At 39.8% G+C, this 20,133-nt stretch overlaps 1 protein-coding gene across 13 annotated transcripts in view; it reads right to left on the reverse strand.

The window, feature by feature from the left end:
* The window catches only part of LOC104662548 (POC1 centriolar protein homolog B), a 138,298-nt gene that overhangs the window by 20,160 nt on the left and 98,005 nt on the right, over window positions 1-20,133 (reverse strand). For 3 of the 13 annotated variants that reach the window (XM_010363577.2, XM_010363576.2, XM_010363575.2), the window contains one exon: window positions 14,646-16,180. The exons of 3 other annotated variants lie outside the window; for them this stretch is intronic. In XM_010363577.2, coding sequence (XP_010361879.1) covers window positions 16,076-16,180 — 105 coding nt within the window. In that variant the 3' untranslated portion in view covers window positions 14,646-16,075. Of the gene's footprint in view, window positions 1-14,645; window positions 16,181-18,314; window positions 19,119-20,133 lie in introns of those variants that run through there. 7 more of the 13 variants (XM_030939768.1, XM_030939766.1, XM_030939772.1 and 4 more) reach the window with 4 other exon arrangements.

Below are 20,133 nucleotides of genomic sequence, written 5' to 3' on the forward strand. Positions count from 1 at the left end.
CTATGAGTGAGAACATGCGGTGTTTGGTTTTCTGTTCTTGTGATAGTTTGCTAAGAATGATGGTTTCCAGCTGCATCCATGTCCCTACAAAGGACACAAACTCATCCTTTTTTATGGCTGCATAGTATTTCATGGTGTATATGTGCCACAGTTTCTTAATCCAGTCTGTCACTGATGGACATTTGGGTAAGATCTCCAAACTTTCAAACCACTTCTTCACCTTGTCTACGTCCTACTCTCTCCCACTGCCCCTCTCTAAGTTTCTGTCTCCTACATCCTCTCCCTTGGTAATCGACATCACCAGTGAAGTAGATCAGTGGCAACCCATGGTGAGCACTGTGCTCTGCCTCCTCCAGCATAGGTAGAATGCCTTTATGATAGCAAACATAGAATGTTTACCATCAAATGGATACATTTCCATGTTTTGAATGATCAAACATTTCTCTACCTGATCAACCCCATGGAACCCAAGGATTGTTAGAACCAAACTTGCAAAGAATGAACTAACATGGTTAAAAAAAAAAAAAAATGAACTAACATGGTTAACAAAACTGAACTAGCATGGTTAAAAAAAAAAAAAGAACTAACATGGTTAAAAAATGAACTAACATGGTTAAAAAAATGAACCAACATGGTTAAGAAAATGAACTAACATGGTTGATGGAAGGAAATGCTCTTGAAGGAAATATGAAAATATGATATAGTCCTCTATTGATCTCCTGACTAGCCTTCTTCATGGAATGAGATAATAACAAATATGGGCTCTCATTTCAAGTTACTCGGGTAGTAGTGGGAAAAGAAGTAAAAGAAAATCCTGGCCGGGCGCAGTGGCTCATGCCTGTAATCCCAGCACTTTGGGAGGCAGAAGCAGGTGGATCTCCTGAGGTCAGGAGTTTAAGACCAGCCTAGCCAACATGGTGAAAACCTGTCTCTACTGAAAATACAAAAATTAGCCGGGCATGGTGGCGTACACCTGTAATCCTAAACTCCAGATAGTATGTTTAAATTTAATATCTGAAAAAAAGTAAATGTTCTTTTGGGTAGTTTTTGGCTACAAGTAATAAAAAAAAAAAAATAGTTGCTTAAGCCATAAGGATATTACTTAATGAGGTATCTAAAAATGAGTGCAGGGCCAGGGGCGGTGGCTCACACCTGTAATCCCGCACTTTGGGAGACCGAGATGGGAGGATGGCTTGAGTCCAGGAGTTTGAGACCGGCATGGGCAACATGGTGAGACCCTGTCTCTACAAAAAATGTAAAAAATTAGCCAGGCATGGTGTCACGCATCAGTAGTCCCAGATAATTGGGAGGCTGAGATGAGAGGATTCCTTGATTGAGCCCAATAATTGAGGGTGTAGTGAGATATGATTGTGCACTGCACTCCAGCCTGGGTGACAGAGTGAGATTCTATCCCTTAAAAAAAAAAAAAAAAAAAAGAAAAGAAAAAAAAAAAAAAGTTCAAGTTTTGAGTGGTTTTTTTTTTTTTTTTTTTGGTTGTTGTTTTCTTCACTGGAGGTTAGAATTCTGCTTGGCATTTTCACATAACTATGTTCAAGACTGAAAGTCCTGGAAATCCTGAGGCACCAGCAGACTCCCCCCACATCTCATTAGAGAAGGCAGAGGCACATGGCCAAGCTGAGTTGCAAGGAAGGCAGGGAAGTGAGTGTCTGGCAAAGGGAAGTAGGATTGTCATGACTAGGCAAAGTGTCTGTTTCAATGTATTTAGAATCTTTAAAAATAGAGTTTCATTCTATTACAAAAGTTAGTACATACTTTTTGGAGAAAGTTTGGAAAATAGAAGGAAAAGATTCCCTAATGCTGCTATTCAAAGACTTCTCGATGCACCTTTTGAATACTATTCTAATCATATTGCACAAAGAGCGTGATCTTTTCTTTCTTCTTTTCCACTTGATATATGATTAACTTAAGGCTCTATGGTTTTGGAAAGATGTTTATCATTTTGAAATAAAACGTAAACTAAAGGAGGCAGCATAGAGCAGTGGTAAGAGGACTGCCTTGAGAATAAAGAGATAGTGCTTCTTATCTGTATTCTAGCACCAATCCATCACTGTATTTCCACTTCCTCAAAATAAATAAGTATGTTTTCTTAGGCCTCCCATTCCCAGGTCTGCAAGAGCATGAGCGCTGTGGCTTTGAGACACACAAGCCACTCTGTTCAGATAGTGGTTCAACAAAGCAGGTCAGGGCCATGCAGATGAGCAGAACAAGTAAACTGGAAGTTATCGCCATGGGAAACTATATGCCCGATATGTAGTAATATAATATATAATACGTGATATATAAGATAATACCAGGTCTTCCAATTTTTCAACAGAAACCAGAAATCTAGGCCAGGCACGGTGGCCCTCACCTGTAATCCCAGCACTTTGGGAGGTGGACACAGTAGGATCACCTGAGGTCAGGAGTTCAAGACTAGCCTAGACAACATGCCAAAACCCTGTCTCTACTAAAGAATACAAAAATTAGCGGGGCGTGGTGGTGGGCACCTGTGGTCCCAGCTACTGGAGAGGTTGAGGCAGGAAGAATTGCTTGAACCCGGGAGGCAGAGGTTGCAGTGAGCAGAGATCATGCCACTGCACTCCAGCCTGGGTGACAGAGTGAGACTCCGTCTCAATTTAAAAAAAAAAGGAACCAGAAATCTAGATTTTTCACTTGATATTAATTTTTCTTTTTTGGGGTGTGTGTGTGGGGGGGTGGGTGGATGGAGTCTTATTCTATTGCCCAGGCTGGAGTACAGTGGCACGATCTTGGTTCGCTGCAGCCTCCACCTCCGGGGTTCAAGTGATTCTTCTGCCTCAGCCTCCCGAGTAGCTGGGATTACAGGCGTCTGACACCATGCCCAGCTAATTTTTGTTGTTGTTGTTGTTTTTTAGTAGAGATAGGGTTTCACCATGTTGGCCAGGCTGGTCTCAAACTCCTGACCTCAAGTGATCCACAGGCCTCAGCCTCCCAAAGTGCTGGGATTACAGGTGTCAGCCACCATGCCCAGCCATTCACTTGATGCTGATATTTAAATATTGGCACCTAATTTGAAAACCAAAACAAATCACTGTAGAGGCCACAAACAAAACATGTCTATTGTTATGTCAGTTTGTAACTTCAATTAACCCAGCAGCCAACTTGATCAACACTGGACAAAGGATGCACAGAAAGGGGTTAAGAAGAACTGCTTATAAGATATTTTGATTATGCAGCAGCTGAATTAGTACAATGAGCCTAAAACACCAAATGACTGCACTAATTGTGAATAAACATAACCTAGAATTTATTATTATTATTATTATTATTATTATTATACTTTAAGTTCTGGGATACATGTGCAGAACGTGCAGGTTTGTTACATAGGTATACATGTGACATGGTGGTTTGCTGCACCCATCACCCCATCATCTACATTAGGTATTTCTCCTAATGTTATCCCTCCCCTAGCCCCCCACCCCCTGACAGGCCCTGGTGTATGATGTTCACGTCCTTGTGCCCATATGTTCTCATTATGCAACTCCCACTTATGAGTGAGAACATGTGGTGTTTGGTTTTTCTGTTCCTGTATTCGTTTGCTGAGAATGATGGTTTCCAGCTTCATCCATGTCCCTGCAAAGGACGTGAACTCATCCTTTTTTATGGCTGCATAGTGTTACATGGTGTATATGTGCCACATTTTCTTTATCCAGTCTAACACTGATGGGCATTTGGGTTGGTTCCAAGTGTTTGCTATTGTGAACAGTGCTTCAATAAACATTTGTGTACATGAGTCTTTATAGTAGAATGATTTATAATCCTTTGGGTATATACCCAGTAATGGAATTGTTGGGTCAAATGGTATTTCTAGTTCTAGATCCTTGAGGAATTGCCACAGTGTCTTCCACAATGGTTGAACTGATTTACACTCCCACCAACAGTGTAAAAGTGTTCCTATTTCTCCACATCCTCTCCAGCATCTGTTGTTTCCTGACTTTTCAATGATCGCTATTATAACTGCTGTGATGGTATCTCATTGTGGTTTTGATTTGCATTTCTCTAATGACCAGTGATGATGAGTTTTTTTTTCATATGCTTGTTGGCTGCATAAATGTCTTCTTTTGAGAAGTAGTTGTTCATATCCTTTGCCCACTTTGTGAAGAGTTTGTTTGTTTTTTTCTTGAAAATTTGTTTAAGTTCCTTATAGATTCTGGATATTAGCCCTTTGTCAGATGAGTAGATTGCAAAAACTTTCTCCCATTCTGTTGGTTGCCTGTTCACTCTGATGATAGTTTATTTTGCTGTGTAGAAGCTCTTTAGTTTAATTAGATCCCATTTGTCAATTTTGGCTTTTGTTGCAATTGATTTTGGTGTTTTAGTCACGAAGTCTTTGGCTATGTCTATGTCCTGAATGGTATTGCCTAGGTTTTATTCTAGGGTTTTTATGGTTTTAGGTCTTACGTTTAAATCTTTAATCCATCTTGAGTTAATGTTTGTATAAGGTGTAAGGAAGGGGTCCAGTTTCAGTTTTCTGCATGTGACTAGACAGTTTTCCCAATGCCATTTATTAAATAGGGAATCCTTTCCCCATTACTTGTTTTTGTCAGGTTTATCAAAGATCAGATGGCTATAGATGTGTGGTGTTATTTCTGAGGCCTCTGTTCTGTTCCATTGGTCTATATATCTGTTTTGGTACCAGTACCATGCTGTTTGGTTACTGTAGCCTTGTAGTGTACAAAATAGATAGACCACTAGCCAGACTAATAAAGAAGAAGAGAGAAGAATCAAATAGGCACAATAAAAAATGGTAAAGGGGAGATCACCACTGACCCCACAGAAATACAAACTACCATCAGAGAATACTATAAACACCTCTGTGTAAATAAACTAGAAAATATAGAAGAAATGGATAAATTCCTGGACACAAAATCCCTCCCAAGACTAAACCATGAAGAAGTTGAATCCCTGAATGGACCAACAACAAGTTCTGAAATTCAGGCAGTAATTAACAGCCTATCAACCAAAAAAAGCCCAGGAGCAGACGGATTCACAGCCAAATTCCAACTGAGGTACAAAGAGGAGCTGGTACCATTTCTTCTGAAACTATTCCAAACGATAGAAAAAGAGGGACTCCTCCCTATCTCATTTTATGAGGCCAGCATCATCCTAATACCAAAACCTGGCAGAGACACAACAATAAAAGAAAACTTCAGGCCAATATCCCTGATGAATACCGATGTGAAAATCCTCAGTAAAATACTGGCAAACCGAATCCAGCAGCACATTAAAAAGCTTATCCACCACGATCAAGTCAGCTTCATCCCTGGGATGCAAGACTGGTTCAACATACAGAAATCAATAAATGTAATCCATCACATAAACAGAACCAATGACAAAACCCACATGATTATCTCAATAGATGCAGAAAAGGCCTTTCATAAAATTCAACAGTGTTTCATGCTAAAAGCACTCAAGTAAACTAGGTATTGATGGAACATATCTCCAAATAATAACAGATATTTATGACAAACCCACAGCCAATATCATAGTGAATGGGCAAAAACTGGAAGCATTCCATTTGAAAACTGGCACAAGACAAGGATGCCCTCTCTCACCACTCCTATTCAACATCGTGTTGGAAGTTCTGGCCAGGGCAATCAGGCAGGAGAAGGAAATAAAGCGTATTCAAACAGGAAGAGAGGAAGTCAAATTATCTCTGTTTGCAGATGACATGATTGTATATTTAGAAAACCCCATCATCTCAGCTCAAAAACTTCTTAAGCTGACAGGCAACTTTAGCAAAGTCTCAGGATACAAAATCAATGTGCAAAAATCACAAGAGTTCCTATACACCAATAATAGACAAACAGAGAGCCAAATCATGAGCAAACTCCCATTCACAATTGCTACAAAGAGAACTGAATACCTAGGAATACAACTTACAAGGATGTGAAGGACCTCTTCAAGGAGAACTACAAACCACTGCTCAAGGAAATAAGAGAGAACACAAACAAATGGAAGAACATTTCATACTCATGGATAGGAAGAATCAGTATCGTGACAATGACAATACTGCCTAAAGTAATTTATAGATTCAATGCTATTCTCATCAAACTACCATTGATTTTCTTCACAGAATTAGAAAAAACTATTTTAAATTTCATATGTAACCAAAAAAAGCCCACATAGCCAAGACAATCCTAAGCAAAAAGAACAAAGCTGGAGGCATCACGCTGCCTAGGATTTTATCATCTCTGGTTGTTTTATATGCACATTATAATTACTTCCCATTGCAGATTCCAAAAATGAAATGCCCTTGGGAATGGGCTGAGCTTCGATGTGAATAAGTTTGAATAAGTTTGTACTGGATTGGAAACTACTAAATCAGGACCTTCCCAGGCCTCAACTCCTTTCAAATGTATTTTTGAGGATCACATATGATTCCAAATCAAGTCCTATGTCTTTTGCCTTAATCACTCAGTTTAAGGTGAAAATAATGAAAGCCTTTGACAGGTGTTCCTGTAAGAACTGCCACCTCAAGCTGTTGATTCTTTTCCTCCCGCCTCAATGTTGTATCTTTAATCTCTCCTTTTCAGAGAAGGAATGATCAACATCACCAGTTGTGAGACTCTCTGACTCTCGTTTGCTGAAAGCAGTAAAGAAGGGGGATTTAACAACTTTGAACTTTTCATGTGATTTTTGCCTTTGACACAGTTGTTATTAGAGTTCTGAAAAAGCAACACCCCCTTGAAAGAACATCAGGTTTCTAAATGATTTATCTTCTCACAGACCTTGATATTCAATCCAGGTGTGGAAATAAATAGTATGGCCCTCGGGTTCTATCCTCTAGGCTTGGAAAGGCTTCAGTGGAATTCTATAGCAAAAGGCCCAGGCACTTCCCCTGACTTTCTCTTTGTTCTGCTAACTTTTTATCTCTGAAAAGCAAAGGGATTTCCTCTAGGGATTAAGTAGGGGAAACAACCTAAGGTAGTGCTAGTGTTTCATTAGAATTAAGAGATGCAAATCTCAGCAAGAAGTCCTTGTCCACAACCTTGGACTGTTCCCCCTCCCTATCTGGCATCGAGCTTCACAAATCCTTGCCCTGCTGAGCTTTCTTATTCTTCTTTCTCCTGGCCACAGAAGTATCTTGGGTAAACAGTAGTTGTTTCTTAAGTAAGGGTGTCTCATCTCAAAGTGATACGTGCTGGCATTTTTTTTCTTTTTTTCTGTTAGAGTTTTCAAAAGTTTTTAATGCAGGCCAGGCACAGTGGCTCACATCTGTAATGCCAGCACTTTGGGAGGCCAAGACAAGTGGATCACTTGAGGTCAGGAGTTTGAGACCAGCATGGCCAACATGGTGAAACCCTGTCTCTACTAAAACCCCAAAAATTAGCCGGGCATGTTTTTTGGGACTGTAATTCCAGCTGTAATCCCAGCTATTCGGGAGGCTAAGGCAGAAGAATCTGCTTTAACCCGGGAAGTGGAAGTTGCAGTGAGCCGAGATTGCACCAGTCGCACTCCAGCCTGGGCAACAGAGTAAGACTCCATCTCAAAAAAAAAAAAAAAAAAAAAAAAAAGGTTTTTAATGTATTAAAAGCATTCTGAAATAAATACTTAAAAATCCAAAGATGCTCTCTCATCCTGCCATGTCTTGGTTTCGAGTTCATGAAAGGATCAGAGGGAGAGAAAAGTATGATCCCTCCCTCCCTCTCTCCCTCTCTCCCTCCCTTCCTTCCTTCTTCCCTCACTCCCTGCCTTCTTTGTCTCACTCACTCTTGTCACCCAGGCTGGAGTGCAAGTGGCATGGTATCAGCTCACTGCAGCCTCCGCCTCCTGGATTCAAGAAATTTTCCTGCCTCAGCCTCCCCAGTAGCTGGGATTACAGGTGCCCGCCACCACTCCCAGCTAATTTTTGTATTTTTAGTAGAGACCTGGTTTCACCATGTTGGCCAGGCTGGTCTCAAACTCCTTACCTCATGTGATCCACCTGCCCCAGCCTCCCAAAGTGCTGGGATTACAGGTGGGAGCCACCATGCCTGGCCTTTTTTCTTCCTTTTTTAAAATTTAGAAACAGGGTCTCACTGTGTCACCGAGGCTGGAGTGCAGTGGTGCAATCATAGCTCTCTGCAGACTCGAACTCCTGGGCTCAAGCAATCCTCCCGCCTCGGCCTCCCAAGAAGCTAAGACTACAGGAGTGCACTACCACTCCCAATTAACTTTTAAACTTTTGTGGAGATGGAGTCTCACTATGCTGCCCAGGCTGGTCTCCAACTCCTGGCCTTACGTGATCCTCCGACCTCAGCCTCCCAAAGTGCTGGGATAATAGATGTGAGCCACTATGCCTGGCCTATTTTTATTCTAAAAAGCATTTTACTTTACTACATATTGGGGTTTCCTCTCTCACACAGACGTTGTTCAGTGAAGTTTAAGTTTTCTTTTTCATATTTTCTGTGTGATTGAGCGTTTTTATTTTGTTATTTCCATTTTTATGATTTACTTTCTGCATATTTGGCATATAGAGTTTTGACTAACACTTACATTGTGTGGTTTTGTGTCATTCAGAACATGACCAATCTTTGTTTAAGATACCCTTGGTCAAAAAAGTGAATTGTTTTTACACTTCCATGCAGTTTTTTACATATATGTTAAGTCTGCCTCATTACCTTTGTATCATGTGAACTAAATTCTACTTTTGAAATGTTGATATTCCCAATTATGCGTTGCATTTCTGCCAATTATTTATTTATTTTTTCTTTTCAGATGGAGTCTCACTTTGTCACCCAGGCTGGAGTGCAGCGGCACGATCTTGGCTCACTGCAACCTCCGCCTCCCAGGCTCAAACAATTCTCCTGCCTCAGCCTCCCAGGTAGCTGGGATTACAGGCACTCATCATGACACCCAGCTAATTTTTTGTATTTTTAGTAGAGATGGGGTTTCACCATGTTGGCCAGGCTGGTCTTGAACTCCTGACCTCAAGTGATCCGCCCACCTTGGCCTCCCGAAGTGCTGAGATTACAGGTGTTAGCCACCATGCCAAGTCAATTTTTTCTATTCATGTATTTTTTGCTTTATAAGTTTAGAAGTTTTAGGTGATCAAGTTATTTCTTTTATTGCTTTTGTTGTGAAATCTATTTTACGATGAGAAGAATCTCAAATCAAATGTTTATTTTTAGTAGGAACACATTTGATATTTGACTGCAAAGAAAATGCAACGAATGTACCTTGCAAAGAAAAAAGTAGTTGTGCATATACTCCTGCCACCCATGCTTCCCATTAACCTCTGCCTCTTGGCAAGCCATTGACCTGTTTTCCTAGTAAGCTCAGGCTGCAATTGTGTTAGCTGGCTGAGTCACAGCTGGGGCTTATGGAGGACAACCTGGCAATTACATTGTGTTCCTAGATTCACTGTACATTCATAAATCCTCTGGTGCATGAAGTCTAAAACCTCGTGACTTGCTAAGGCAAAGAGTTGTATAAGCCATGAAGGAAAATGAAGCATATCAATTATATAATTTCACTTAAAAATGTACTAGAGACCCACCTATTTTTATTATCAAATTTGCTCATGGATTGATCATACTTGTCAATAACCCTCAAATATTAGAATAACTGTTTTTTTCTCTCTCAGCAGCCAAATATTTCTACCCAGGAACAGATGGTTTATCTTCCTCTTAGATGCATAGAATAGATGGGACTAACAGCCTCCAAGTTTGCTTGACACATAAATGAAATGTTAAGTGAGGGTCTACACTATCTTGTCTTTAGAGAAAAGGCAGTAAGCAGATAATACCTGTTCTCCAAATGGTCAAAGGGCAAAAATAGTTTGAGTTCCAGGCAAGCCTTTTTCTTAATGACATTTACTTGATTCACATTCCAAGCCCTTCCCCCACTTCTGGTTTTTGCCTCACTTTTATTTAGGATAATTATGACATTAGTATTCTTAGGCTGAAGTCCTCAGGAGTTGCTCAATTGCCAGCATTTGGCCAGAACCTTGAGGTTTTCTATGTATGAAAGGCTAATTTCTTTTATACAATCATTTTTTTTTGTTGTTAATTTTTAAAAAATGCAACATTGGCTTTGAATTAAATATCACACATTTATTCACTACCACTTAGTAACAGTCCCCATATCTGATTTCAGTAGTTACAGTTGAAATCATATTTTTTGGAAATGCAGTCCAGAGAAACAAAATGATTTATTAATAACAATAACAGCTACCATTTATTGATCACTAACTCTGTGACAGCTACTGTGCTAACCATTTCACAAATGCAGTTCACATTATTATTTTTACCTTTTATGGTTAAGGAAACTAAGCTTTGTGAATACCTTCCCTGACAGTCACACTGCCAGAGAATGGCATAGCCAGAATTTTCATCAAATTTTTCTGGCTTATAAGACTGTCTACATAACTGCTGAGCTATCTAACAAATGGCAGGTTATAGTAGTGTCCACTTAGCCCCAAATATCGAGTGTCTAAATGTTTGTCTATCCTATTTCTTCCAGCCCACCCGCCCTAGTTTTAACTGCTTTTGGCTTTAAGTGAAGCATAGAGCAATGTTTTAGAAAGAAACACTTCAATAAATGAAAATAAAAAACACTCATTTATTCAAAAATGAATTGTTGAGCTCCTCCTATGAGCCAGACAATGCGCTAGGTGGAGAATCTAGAGATGACAATGCCTGCCTTTTGGATAGGTTAAGTCACAGTGGAAGAGGCAGAGCTGCAACTGTATTACAGTCTCTGTTGTACCAGAGATAAGCACAGAATGCTGAGGAAGCACAACAGAAAAAGAATGCAGGGATATGCAAGCTGCCTTTTAAAGGATGAGCAGGGGTTTTCCAGGAAGAGAAGAGTTAGGTAGGGTGACAGGGAAAAAGCATGCTCAATGTAAGTGGAATTGGGAAGGGAGCGGCATGCTCCATCCCGTAATGGTGAAAAGTTCAGCAGGGCTGAGGAAAAGACGCATGATAGTGCGGGAAGGGATAAAGAATGTGGAAAAGGAGGCATGTTCGGAAAATAACCTCGAAAAGGTAAGGATTGAGGATAGAAGGCAGCAGTCTTAGAACACTATGTGAAAGACTTGGATATCTACAGTGTTAATTAGGCAGAGGCCAGACAGGTAACGTTCGGCAGCGGAGGGGGATGGAGGCAGTATGGAGTCGGGTATGTCTGCTCCACCCTGCCCTAGTTCATTGCTGCCATGGAGGAATACAGGCCCAATAGTTGCAGATCTTCTGATCTCCTAAGACAAGCTAGAGACCTTATTTAGTTAATATAAAATCTCCAACTTTTAAATGTCAACAGGTATATAAAAATTATTTTTTAAAAACAGCAGCTGTATTTGTGTTCATCCCACAGGCAAGCGGCTTGCTCTGTCTCTGGAAGAAATGAGTAGCACAAGTTTGTATTAAAATTCCAAAGCCTTAGTAAAACTCAGAGGTCCTATCAACTAAATAATCATATATTGTTAGAAAGGTAGGCCGGGCGCGGTGGCTCAAGCCTGTAATCCCAGCACTTTGGGAGGCCGAGACGGGCGGATCACGAGGTCAGGAGATCGAGACCATCCTGGCTAACACGGTGAAACCCCGTCTCTACTAAATGCAAAAAAAAAACTAGCCGGGCGAGGTGGCGGGCGCCTGTAGTCCCAGCTACTCCGGAGGCTGAGGCAGGAGAATGGCGTAAACCCGGGAGGCGGAGCTTGCAGTGAGCTGAGATCCGGCCACTGCACTCCAGACCGGGCGACAGAGCAAGACTCTGTCTCAAAAAAAAAAAAAAAAAAAAAAGAAAGGTAAAGTTCACTGCACTCCAGCCCGGGCAACAGAGCGAGACTCCGCCTCAAAAAAAAAAAAAAAAAAAAAAAAAAAAAAAAAAAAAAAAAAAAAAAAAAGAAAGGTAAAGTCTATCAATTTACCTTCTTTTCACATAGTTTTAAAGTATACTCCATAATTATTGAATAAACAAAATCTTCCCTGAAGTTATTTTTACATATTCCACTAAAGTTCACTAACTGAACTGCCTATTTTCTTCTGTACTATTTAAAGAAACTAATGTTCAAGATTAAAATAAGAAATAATCTATTTGTAAATGAGATACAAACTAACCTTTGGTTTGTTAAAATAATTACTTGGGAGCCCATTACACTGAGGCAGCTCTAGCACCCAGAGTTCCTAGGTAAACAAACTGAAACCTAACTCAGAGTAAGTGGTGGTATCCTGGGAAGACCACATTTAACAAATCAGAACCCACCAACTAATCTCCAATGGGAGACTTTAAGGCTGCTGTTCCACTTTTACCAATCCAAACATTTTCTGTCTTGCTTCCTCAAACACCTTATAAAAGTTTTCCCCTTGCACTCCCTTCAGGGGAGCCAAAACGGCTTGCAGTTTGGCACTGTCTGATTCATGAGTCACTGTTGCTCAAATAAACTTCAAAAAATTTTAATGTGCCTTTGCTTAATAGATACATCAAGCAAATGAGAAGTTATATTAAAAAAAAAAAAAAAGCCTGTAAAACCTTTAACATCTACTTTAACAACTTGTGTAAGTCCAAGAGAAATATTTATGTGCAAGAAAATAATACTATCTGTAGAAGCTAGGAAGACAGATATTGAGAAACCCTATTATGTTTCCTTTGGTTGAGCCTACCCACTAGAAAGGAAGTGATAGCATCAGATGATGTGGCTGAAGATTAATATGGCTCCTTTGGTGTTTTCCCCCCATCACAGATATCCTGAAGACTCACTCCTGCTCAGTCACTCACATCAAATTTAGTTTCTTGAACTAGGCTGCTGAAGCATTCTGCTCATGAATTAATCATAGCTGAGAAGCCACTTCAGGGGTGGAGGAGGAAAACAATCTGCAACTTATTGTTGTCCTATATTCACACAATATACGCTGTGTGCCTGCTACAAACCGGAAACCCTTCTCAGCTCTAAGATCCATCAATGACTGACAGGAGGAGTTGCTTACTAGGGGAAGACATGTGTGAACTGATGTATGTGTCGGATGGTAATAAGTGCACTGGAGAAAATGAAGCCTGGTGAAGGGTCAGGGAGTGAATGGAGGGTCACTCGGGCAGTCAGGGAGGGCACCTCTGAACAGGTACCAGGTGAGCAAAGGTTGAATGCCCTCATTGATGCCTGAGGGCAGAAAGTTCTAGGCAGAGGAAATGTACAGATGCCCTCAGGTGGGAACACTTTGCTTATTCAAAGGGTTGCATAGAGGCCACTATGGCCAGAGGACGGTGAGTGAGGATTATTCAAGAAGGAAAGGGAAGTTTAAGGAGGAGAGGTTGGGTCTTAGATTTTTTACTCTGAGATGGGAAGCCCTGAAGTGTTCTGTGCTGAAGAGCCATGTGCTTTTCCTCAGGCTTTTCAAGAACCAATGTGGTCTGCTGTGCAAGGGTGACATCAGGGAGACCAGTCAGGAGGTGCTATGGTTTGGATATGGTTTATTTGGCCCCACCAAGTCTCATGTTGAAATCTGATCCCCATTGTTGGAGGTGGGGCTTAAGGGGAGTTGTTTGGGTCATGGGGGTGGATCCCTCATGAATGGTTTGGTGCCCTCCTCGAAGTAGAGAGCGAGTTCTCAGTCCCTGCAAGAACTGATTGTTAAAAAGAGCCTGGCACCACTCTCCCCTCTTTCCTTCCTCCTCTGTCACCATGCACTGCTGGCTCTCCCGCACTTTCCACCATGAGTGAAAGCAGCTTGAAGCCCTCACTAGAAGCATCTGCACTATGCTCCTTCTGCAGTGTGCAGAACTATGAGCCAAATACACCTCTTTTCATTATAAATTATCCAGCCTCAGGTATTCCTTTATAGCAACACAAAGGGAGTAAGATAGGAGGCAACTGTAGTCTTCCAGCCAAGAGATTAGTGGCTTGGATGGTAGTGGGAGATGAAGGTGTAAGAAGTGATCAGGTGTTTTCTACATTAAAATGTCCTGAAGGAACGAACTGTGGGGTGTGAAAGAAAAGAATCAAAGAGGATTCCACGTCTTCAGCTTGAGCAACGGGAAGGAAAGTTGTCATTTTATTGCCACATGCAAGTCTAGGAAAGAAACTGCTAGTGACACTGGTTGGGGTGGGGAGTTAGAGGTAGAGGGCAGAAGAATCGGTTTTGGACCTATTTAGAGATGCCTATTAAGAGTTCCAAGTGGAGACGCTGATCAGGCAGCTGGACATTCAAGTTAGGCAAGGGAGGGGCTGGAATCTGATGAAGATAAAGGAGATTCCTCAAATGCTAAAAATAACTAACTAACTAACTAACTAACTAACCAGATAAGTAAAGAGGGGAGTTAGAAAATTGAGTCTGTTGAAAAAGTTTCAAGGCATCTGCATTTATATCATCACTATTTTTATATCACTTATAAAGTTCTGTGATGACTATAAAAAGTGTCTGGCAACATCAGGTTGTAAGAAGTGGCTACAGGTGGTTCCTAAAGTGTGGACCTCAGACCACAAGCATCAGCATCACCTATGAGATTGTTAGAGATGCAAATGATTGGGCCCCACCTGATGCATGGAGTCAGCTCTGGAGATAGGGCCCAGGAAACTGTTTTGACAAGTTCTCCAGAAGATCCTCACATATTAAAGACTGAGTGAGCTGGATGATAAGATGTTTAGTACTTCTGGGTTTTAATCATTTAAAAAGAAAAGGAACAACTTTTTCTTTTAAAGCAAAAATGTCTTTATTGTTTCAAGCACGACAAAGTGAACAAAATTGATAGGAAATTTCATTTCTTAGTCTTCTCAATGAGGTTATAAAAATACAATGCCACTTAGTTTTTGTAAGCTCTTGAAAATGTCCAGAAGCTCACACTTAGAATGATATAAAAAGGCACTTATAACACACAGTAAGATACTTAGAAACCCACCTCATAGATACAATTGAAATTTCTTTGAGAAAAATTTCTAAATATAGAAATAAATAGGACAGCACTATTTCTTCTTTTCCAAAACACAGAATAGCATTTTCCCCCATGTTACCTATAAGCACCATAAATGTGGACACCTCCTCCCATTTTTGTTCTTGATACAGGTTGATAATGAAGCTGAAATTAATTTGCTTGCTTTTCTTCAATTTAATCTCAATTTGGTTAAAAATAAAACAAAATTCTTAATTTGTAACCAGGATCTTTTAGACTACCTGGCTCATTTTCATTTTGTTTTAAATCACAATTCATTAAATAGGAAGACGATGATGCAAAAATTTTAAAAAGTACTTACTATTTAGCTGCTCAAATCATCCTAAGCAACAATATTTCTGAAGCATGTGTACATACATGTGTGTATATTTTTAAATATTGCTGTTGCATCACTCTGACTTTTTAGCATACTGAAAACACACTAACATAATTTTTGTGAACCATGATCAGATACAACCCAAATCATTCAGCACAGTCATCTGTGATAGACAGGTGAGTTTCATTTCCTTCAGGTTGGCCAATGGATAAACAAAGTACACCATAAATTAAATAAAAAGCCCACTGCTCTATGCCATATCTGTGCTATTGTTAATTAAAATAAGTGTATTCTTGCTGTGGAAATTCTGTGGTCTGGGAATTTTTATTCGTTCATCCTTTCAAGGCATTAGTAAGAAAGGATAATTTTTATTTTGGACAGAAAGAAATAAAACAAGTCAGATCAATAACTCATTATTTGCATGTAGGATGCTATTTTGGAGGTAAGTAAATTATTTCACCCCATGACTGTCTGAATATGGTCAATCTGAAATGACTTAACAGTGATATCCAGAGATTTGGTTACCTTCCTGGCAGGATTTGGCCTATAAATGAAAATGGACATTTAAAATAATATGGGGAAAATACAGAGTTGCTTGAATGCTTATCCCTTTATTACTGCAATCATAAATGATAGTAATTTAAATTAGTCCTTCACATTGATTTGTGTGTTTACATTAGTCCTTAGATATGCCTTTTCTGCCTTTTGTTCTGTTGCTCACCCTTTTAAGAAATGCCATGATAAATAGCACATGGTCGTGTTGTGTGGAGTATCTTGTACTACCTTCCTGAGTGTATGTACATTTGTTCATTTATTGTGCCTCTGCCCAACAAATGAAAATGATTTTTTTATTCAGCTTTTCTGTTGGACAGCACTGAAAAGCTTTTGCTGATTTTCAAGGCAGTCTTTCAGCTTATCCTCTGTCAAAGTCAGTCGCTGCTCCAAGATTGAAACAGTCTGCAAAAAGGAGGACAAAATAATCAATGCCTGGTCCTCTGGTGGTGAGGATGACAAAGACAATCTCTGCATAGGAAGGTGAGGATGACAATGACAATCTCTGCATAGGAAATCCTTTTTAGAACTGGGATGCCCACCTTTCTACTAAGAAGTTGACTCAAAAATGAGCCCGAGAACTTGCTTTGCTTCTGGGCCCAACCACAGGGCAAGGCATTATCAAGCAGTTGGAGAAAAGAGAAGAAAGAAAGAAAGAAAAAAAAAAAAACCCAAACTGATGTGTTTGAGAAAAAAAGCAGCAAAAGATCAGACCTCTTATGCCTGATCTTCCAAAGCATCAAAACCAGGGAAGAAGCCACACAGTGTTCTAAGTGGTGCCATAAGCTACACACTTAGTGGAGAAGGGGAAGGGTGCCAAATTCCACATGCCAGCCAGATGCCACTGAAATGTCATCACTACTCATTCTGTCATAATCCAATCCATGGCAAACCATACCTATAGCACCGCAGATGGATGGCTCGATTGCTTTGAAAATGTCATAACAATCGCCTCCAGTGCCCTCACACAGAAGATGCTAATATTTCCTCGTGGAGTTGTTAGGAGGATTGAATAAAATAATGCATGTAAAATGTTTATGCTAGTACTGGACACACATGGTTTGAATAATCCTGTACTCACTTATTAGCTAAAGGAGTTAGAACACATCCAGAATACATATACAAACACACATATGTATATATATAAAATGTTAAAATATGCTTTATACATATGTTAAACTTGGGAAATCTAATTTTTTGTGATATTGGCTACTCTGTCTTCATTCTTTTGTATCTTTTTTTTTTAAAAAAAACTTCTTATTATAAAATAGATTATTCAGGAACCCACACAAGGTACTTGTGTTATTTAATGGACTCTTATAAGAAATACATCCTCAAAACCATCACCCATAGCAAGAACTAGACTCTGCCAGCCACCCCAGAGGAGCCTTCCATGTGCCTACCACGTGACCTCCTTGCCCACCCTCTGTAACAGCCACTATCCTGACCTTTAAAATGATTGCTTTCTTTATGGTTTTATTTCTCAGGTGCACATCCCTAGACACTATAATTTTCTTTCCCATTTCAAGACTTAATGTGTCACTTAAAGTCTCTCTTAATTTACAGGTGCCCACCCTCTCCCTCTCTTTTCTTTACAATTCGTCTGTTGATAAGCTCAGGCCATTTGACAAGCTCTGAAACTGCACACTCAGGGTGCAGCTCAGCCTGTTCTTCCATCTTCTATATATTCTCTAAGTTGGCTGTTGGATCCAAAGGCTTGATCAGGTTAGATGCCTTGGAAAGACTACAGGTGGTGGCCTGTTCTCTGATTAGAAGGCAGATTAATAATGTTTGGTCATTTCTCATGAATGTCATAGTGACTCAATGTCTACATCTATTAATTCCTGGAGATTGCAAATGATGATATTCTAATTCTATCATTAAAACATTTTGTTAGTTGGGATAACTAATAAATAAGAGACATTTTCCTCATCTACTACGTGGTTACCTAATGGTAGAGTTCATGTAGGAAACACATGACACTTGCTTGGTATTTAGTCAACCAGTTTTAAGATAAAAAAAATTGAATCCCTATCGTCTTTTGAATGTAACCAATTTTTAAAGATATTATTTAATAGCTTTTGCCTTTTCATGTTTTATACAATCTATAGATCATTACTAATTAAAAATAATAGCGATGCTGTTAATACATTCTACCATTTATTGAGTGCTTACTATGTGCCAAGCATTTTATTAGACACTTTTTTTTTGAGACAGGGTCTTAGTCTGGAGTGTTAATGGCTTGATCTTAGCTCCCTGCAACCTCTGTCTTGTGGGCTCGAGCGATCTTCCCACCTCAGTCTCCTGAGTAGATGTGATCATAGGTGCATGCCACCCTGCTTGGCTAATTAATTTTGTTGTTGCTGTTGTTGCAGAAATGAGGTCTTAGCACTTTGGGAGGCCAAGCTGGGTGGGTCACTTGAGCCCAGGAGTTTGAGACTAGCCTAGGCAACATAGCGAGACCCTGTCTCTATATAATAAAAAAATAAAAGAAGAAATGGGGTCTCACTACATTGCCCAGGTTGGTCTTGAACTCCTGGGCTCAAGCAATCCTTCTGCCTCAGAGGTCCAAAGTGCTGGGATTATAGGTGTGAGCCATTGTGCCCAGCCCTTCAGACACATACATTATCACAGTTCCAAATGCTAAAAGTTATTTATACATTATTAACACCTTTAAAAACGGGTTAACTCCATCTGTCTACCATCTAAAACATAATTTCATTTAAATGTATTTCTAATTATAGTTCATTAACGATAAACACCCTCCAACTTAGTTAGGTGTTGTTAAGTCACCTGTAATTAAAGTAAATCAGAATGTATTTATTTTACTTGCTGCTTGCCCACAGAGTCACTGCTCCCCTTTTGCAAGTGTGTTGTGCCTGCTTCTAACCTTTTTAATATGTAAAATGAATCCATTCCCTAAATATTAAAAATCATACAGAAATTCAATAAAGCTTAAAGTGATTTATTTAGCTTTGAATCCGGTAAAAAGGAGGAGAAATAGGTCATGAAACTGAAAGACCAGGGAATGGAAAGATTCACTCGGAGAGACCCTAATGAGGACTGAATGTTGAAAGGTAACAGTTTAGGTGAGGAAGTTATGGCAATATAGGAAACAAACCAACTACAACTAAATTTGACATAAAGTGAAGAGGGCAATGGCCTTTAAGGAAAAGAGATGTCTGATAAATACAGAGAAAGTCACGTATAATACAATATTAGAAAATGAAACTAAGTGATTTTTAACATGATTTTCTTTGAGCAAATCATACGATGACTCCAAGTTCTCACATGGCTCTTTCGCACAATCTGTCAGATGCCTCCAAAGGCCCTGAGGTGATATCTACAGGATAAAAATATTCACTTAAATTAGTGGTTTTCAACACTGGCTGTAAAACAGAATCATATGGGAGTTCTTAAAAGACTGATGCTAGGGCCTTATCCCAGACCAATGGAAATGGACTCTTTGTAGGTGAAAACCAGGTATATGTACGTTTTTTAGCTGTCCTAATGATTATAGTGGACAGTCAGGGTTGAGAACCAATTGGGTGATTTCTATGCAAAAGTTATTTCTATTTGAAATTTTTTTTCTGGACAAGTAATTGACATCTCTGTAGTTCATATTTTACCATCTTTTTATATAACTTGCTACTGTCCACTCCAACAAATATTAGTATCTAGTATTCTCTTTTTTTTTTTTTTTTTTTTGAGGCAGGGTCTCCCTCTGTCGCCCGGACTGGAGTGCAGTGGCCGGATCTCAGCTCACTGCAAGCTCCACCTCCCGGGTTTACGCCATTCTGCCTCAGCCTTCCGAGTAGGGACTACAAGCGCCCGCCACTTACGCCCGGCTAGTTTTTTTTTTTTTGTATTTTTAGTAGAGATGGGGTTTCACCGTGTTAGCCAGGATGGTCTCGATCTCCTGACCTCGTGATCCGCCCGTCTCGGCCTCCCAAAGTGCTGGGATTACAGGCTTGAGCCACCGCGCCCGGCCTAGTATTCTCATTCTACACATCAAAGAGGAACAAGAGAAGACTTATTCAAAGGAACAATGAATCAACAGAGCTGGAAGAGAAACCTTTGGTGTATCCATTTCAAAATACCACTTCCCTTACATTATGTCTATACCTTGTAACCAAGAATTTTGGTATATTATTTAAGATCCACTGTATTTTTCTTTGCAAAGGTAAACTGGCCTCCAAAAACTGGGTAATATTCTAACATGGGAATGCAAAACCATCAGGCCTGGAAGATCACTGCATCAATGTAAGAGGCTTTGGGATAAGAGAAGTTAAATACTGGACAGTGAGAATATTTTCAGAGTAAAAAACTACAAACATTGGCAATTTTCATACTAACCA

This window comes from Rhinopithecus roxellana, chromosome 10 (assembly GCF_007565055.1).
Source record: "Rhinopithecus roxellana isolate Shanxi Qingling chromosome 10, ASM756505v1, whole genome shotgun sequence".
NCBI lineage: Eukaryota > Metazoa > Chordata > Mammalia > Primates > Cercopithecidae > Rhinopithecus > Rhinopithecus roxellana.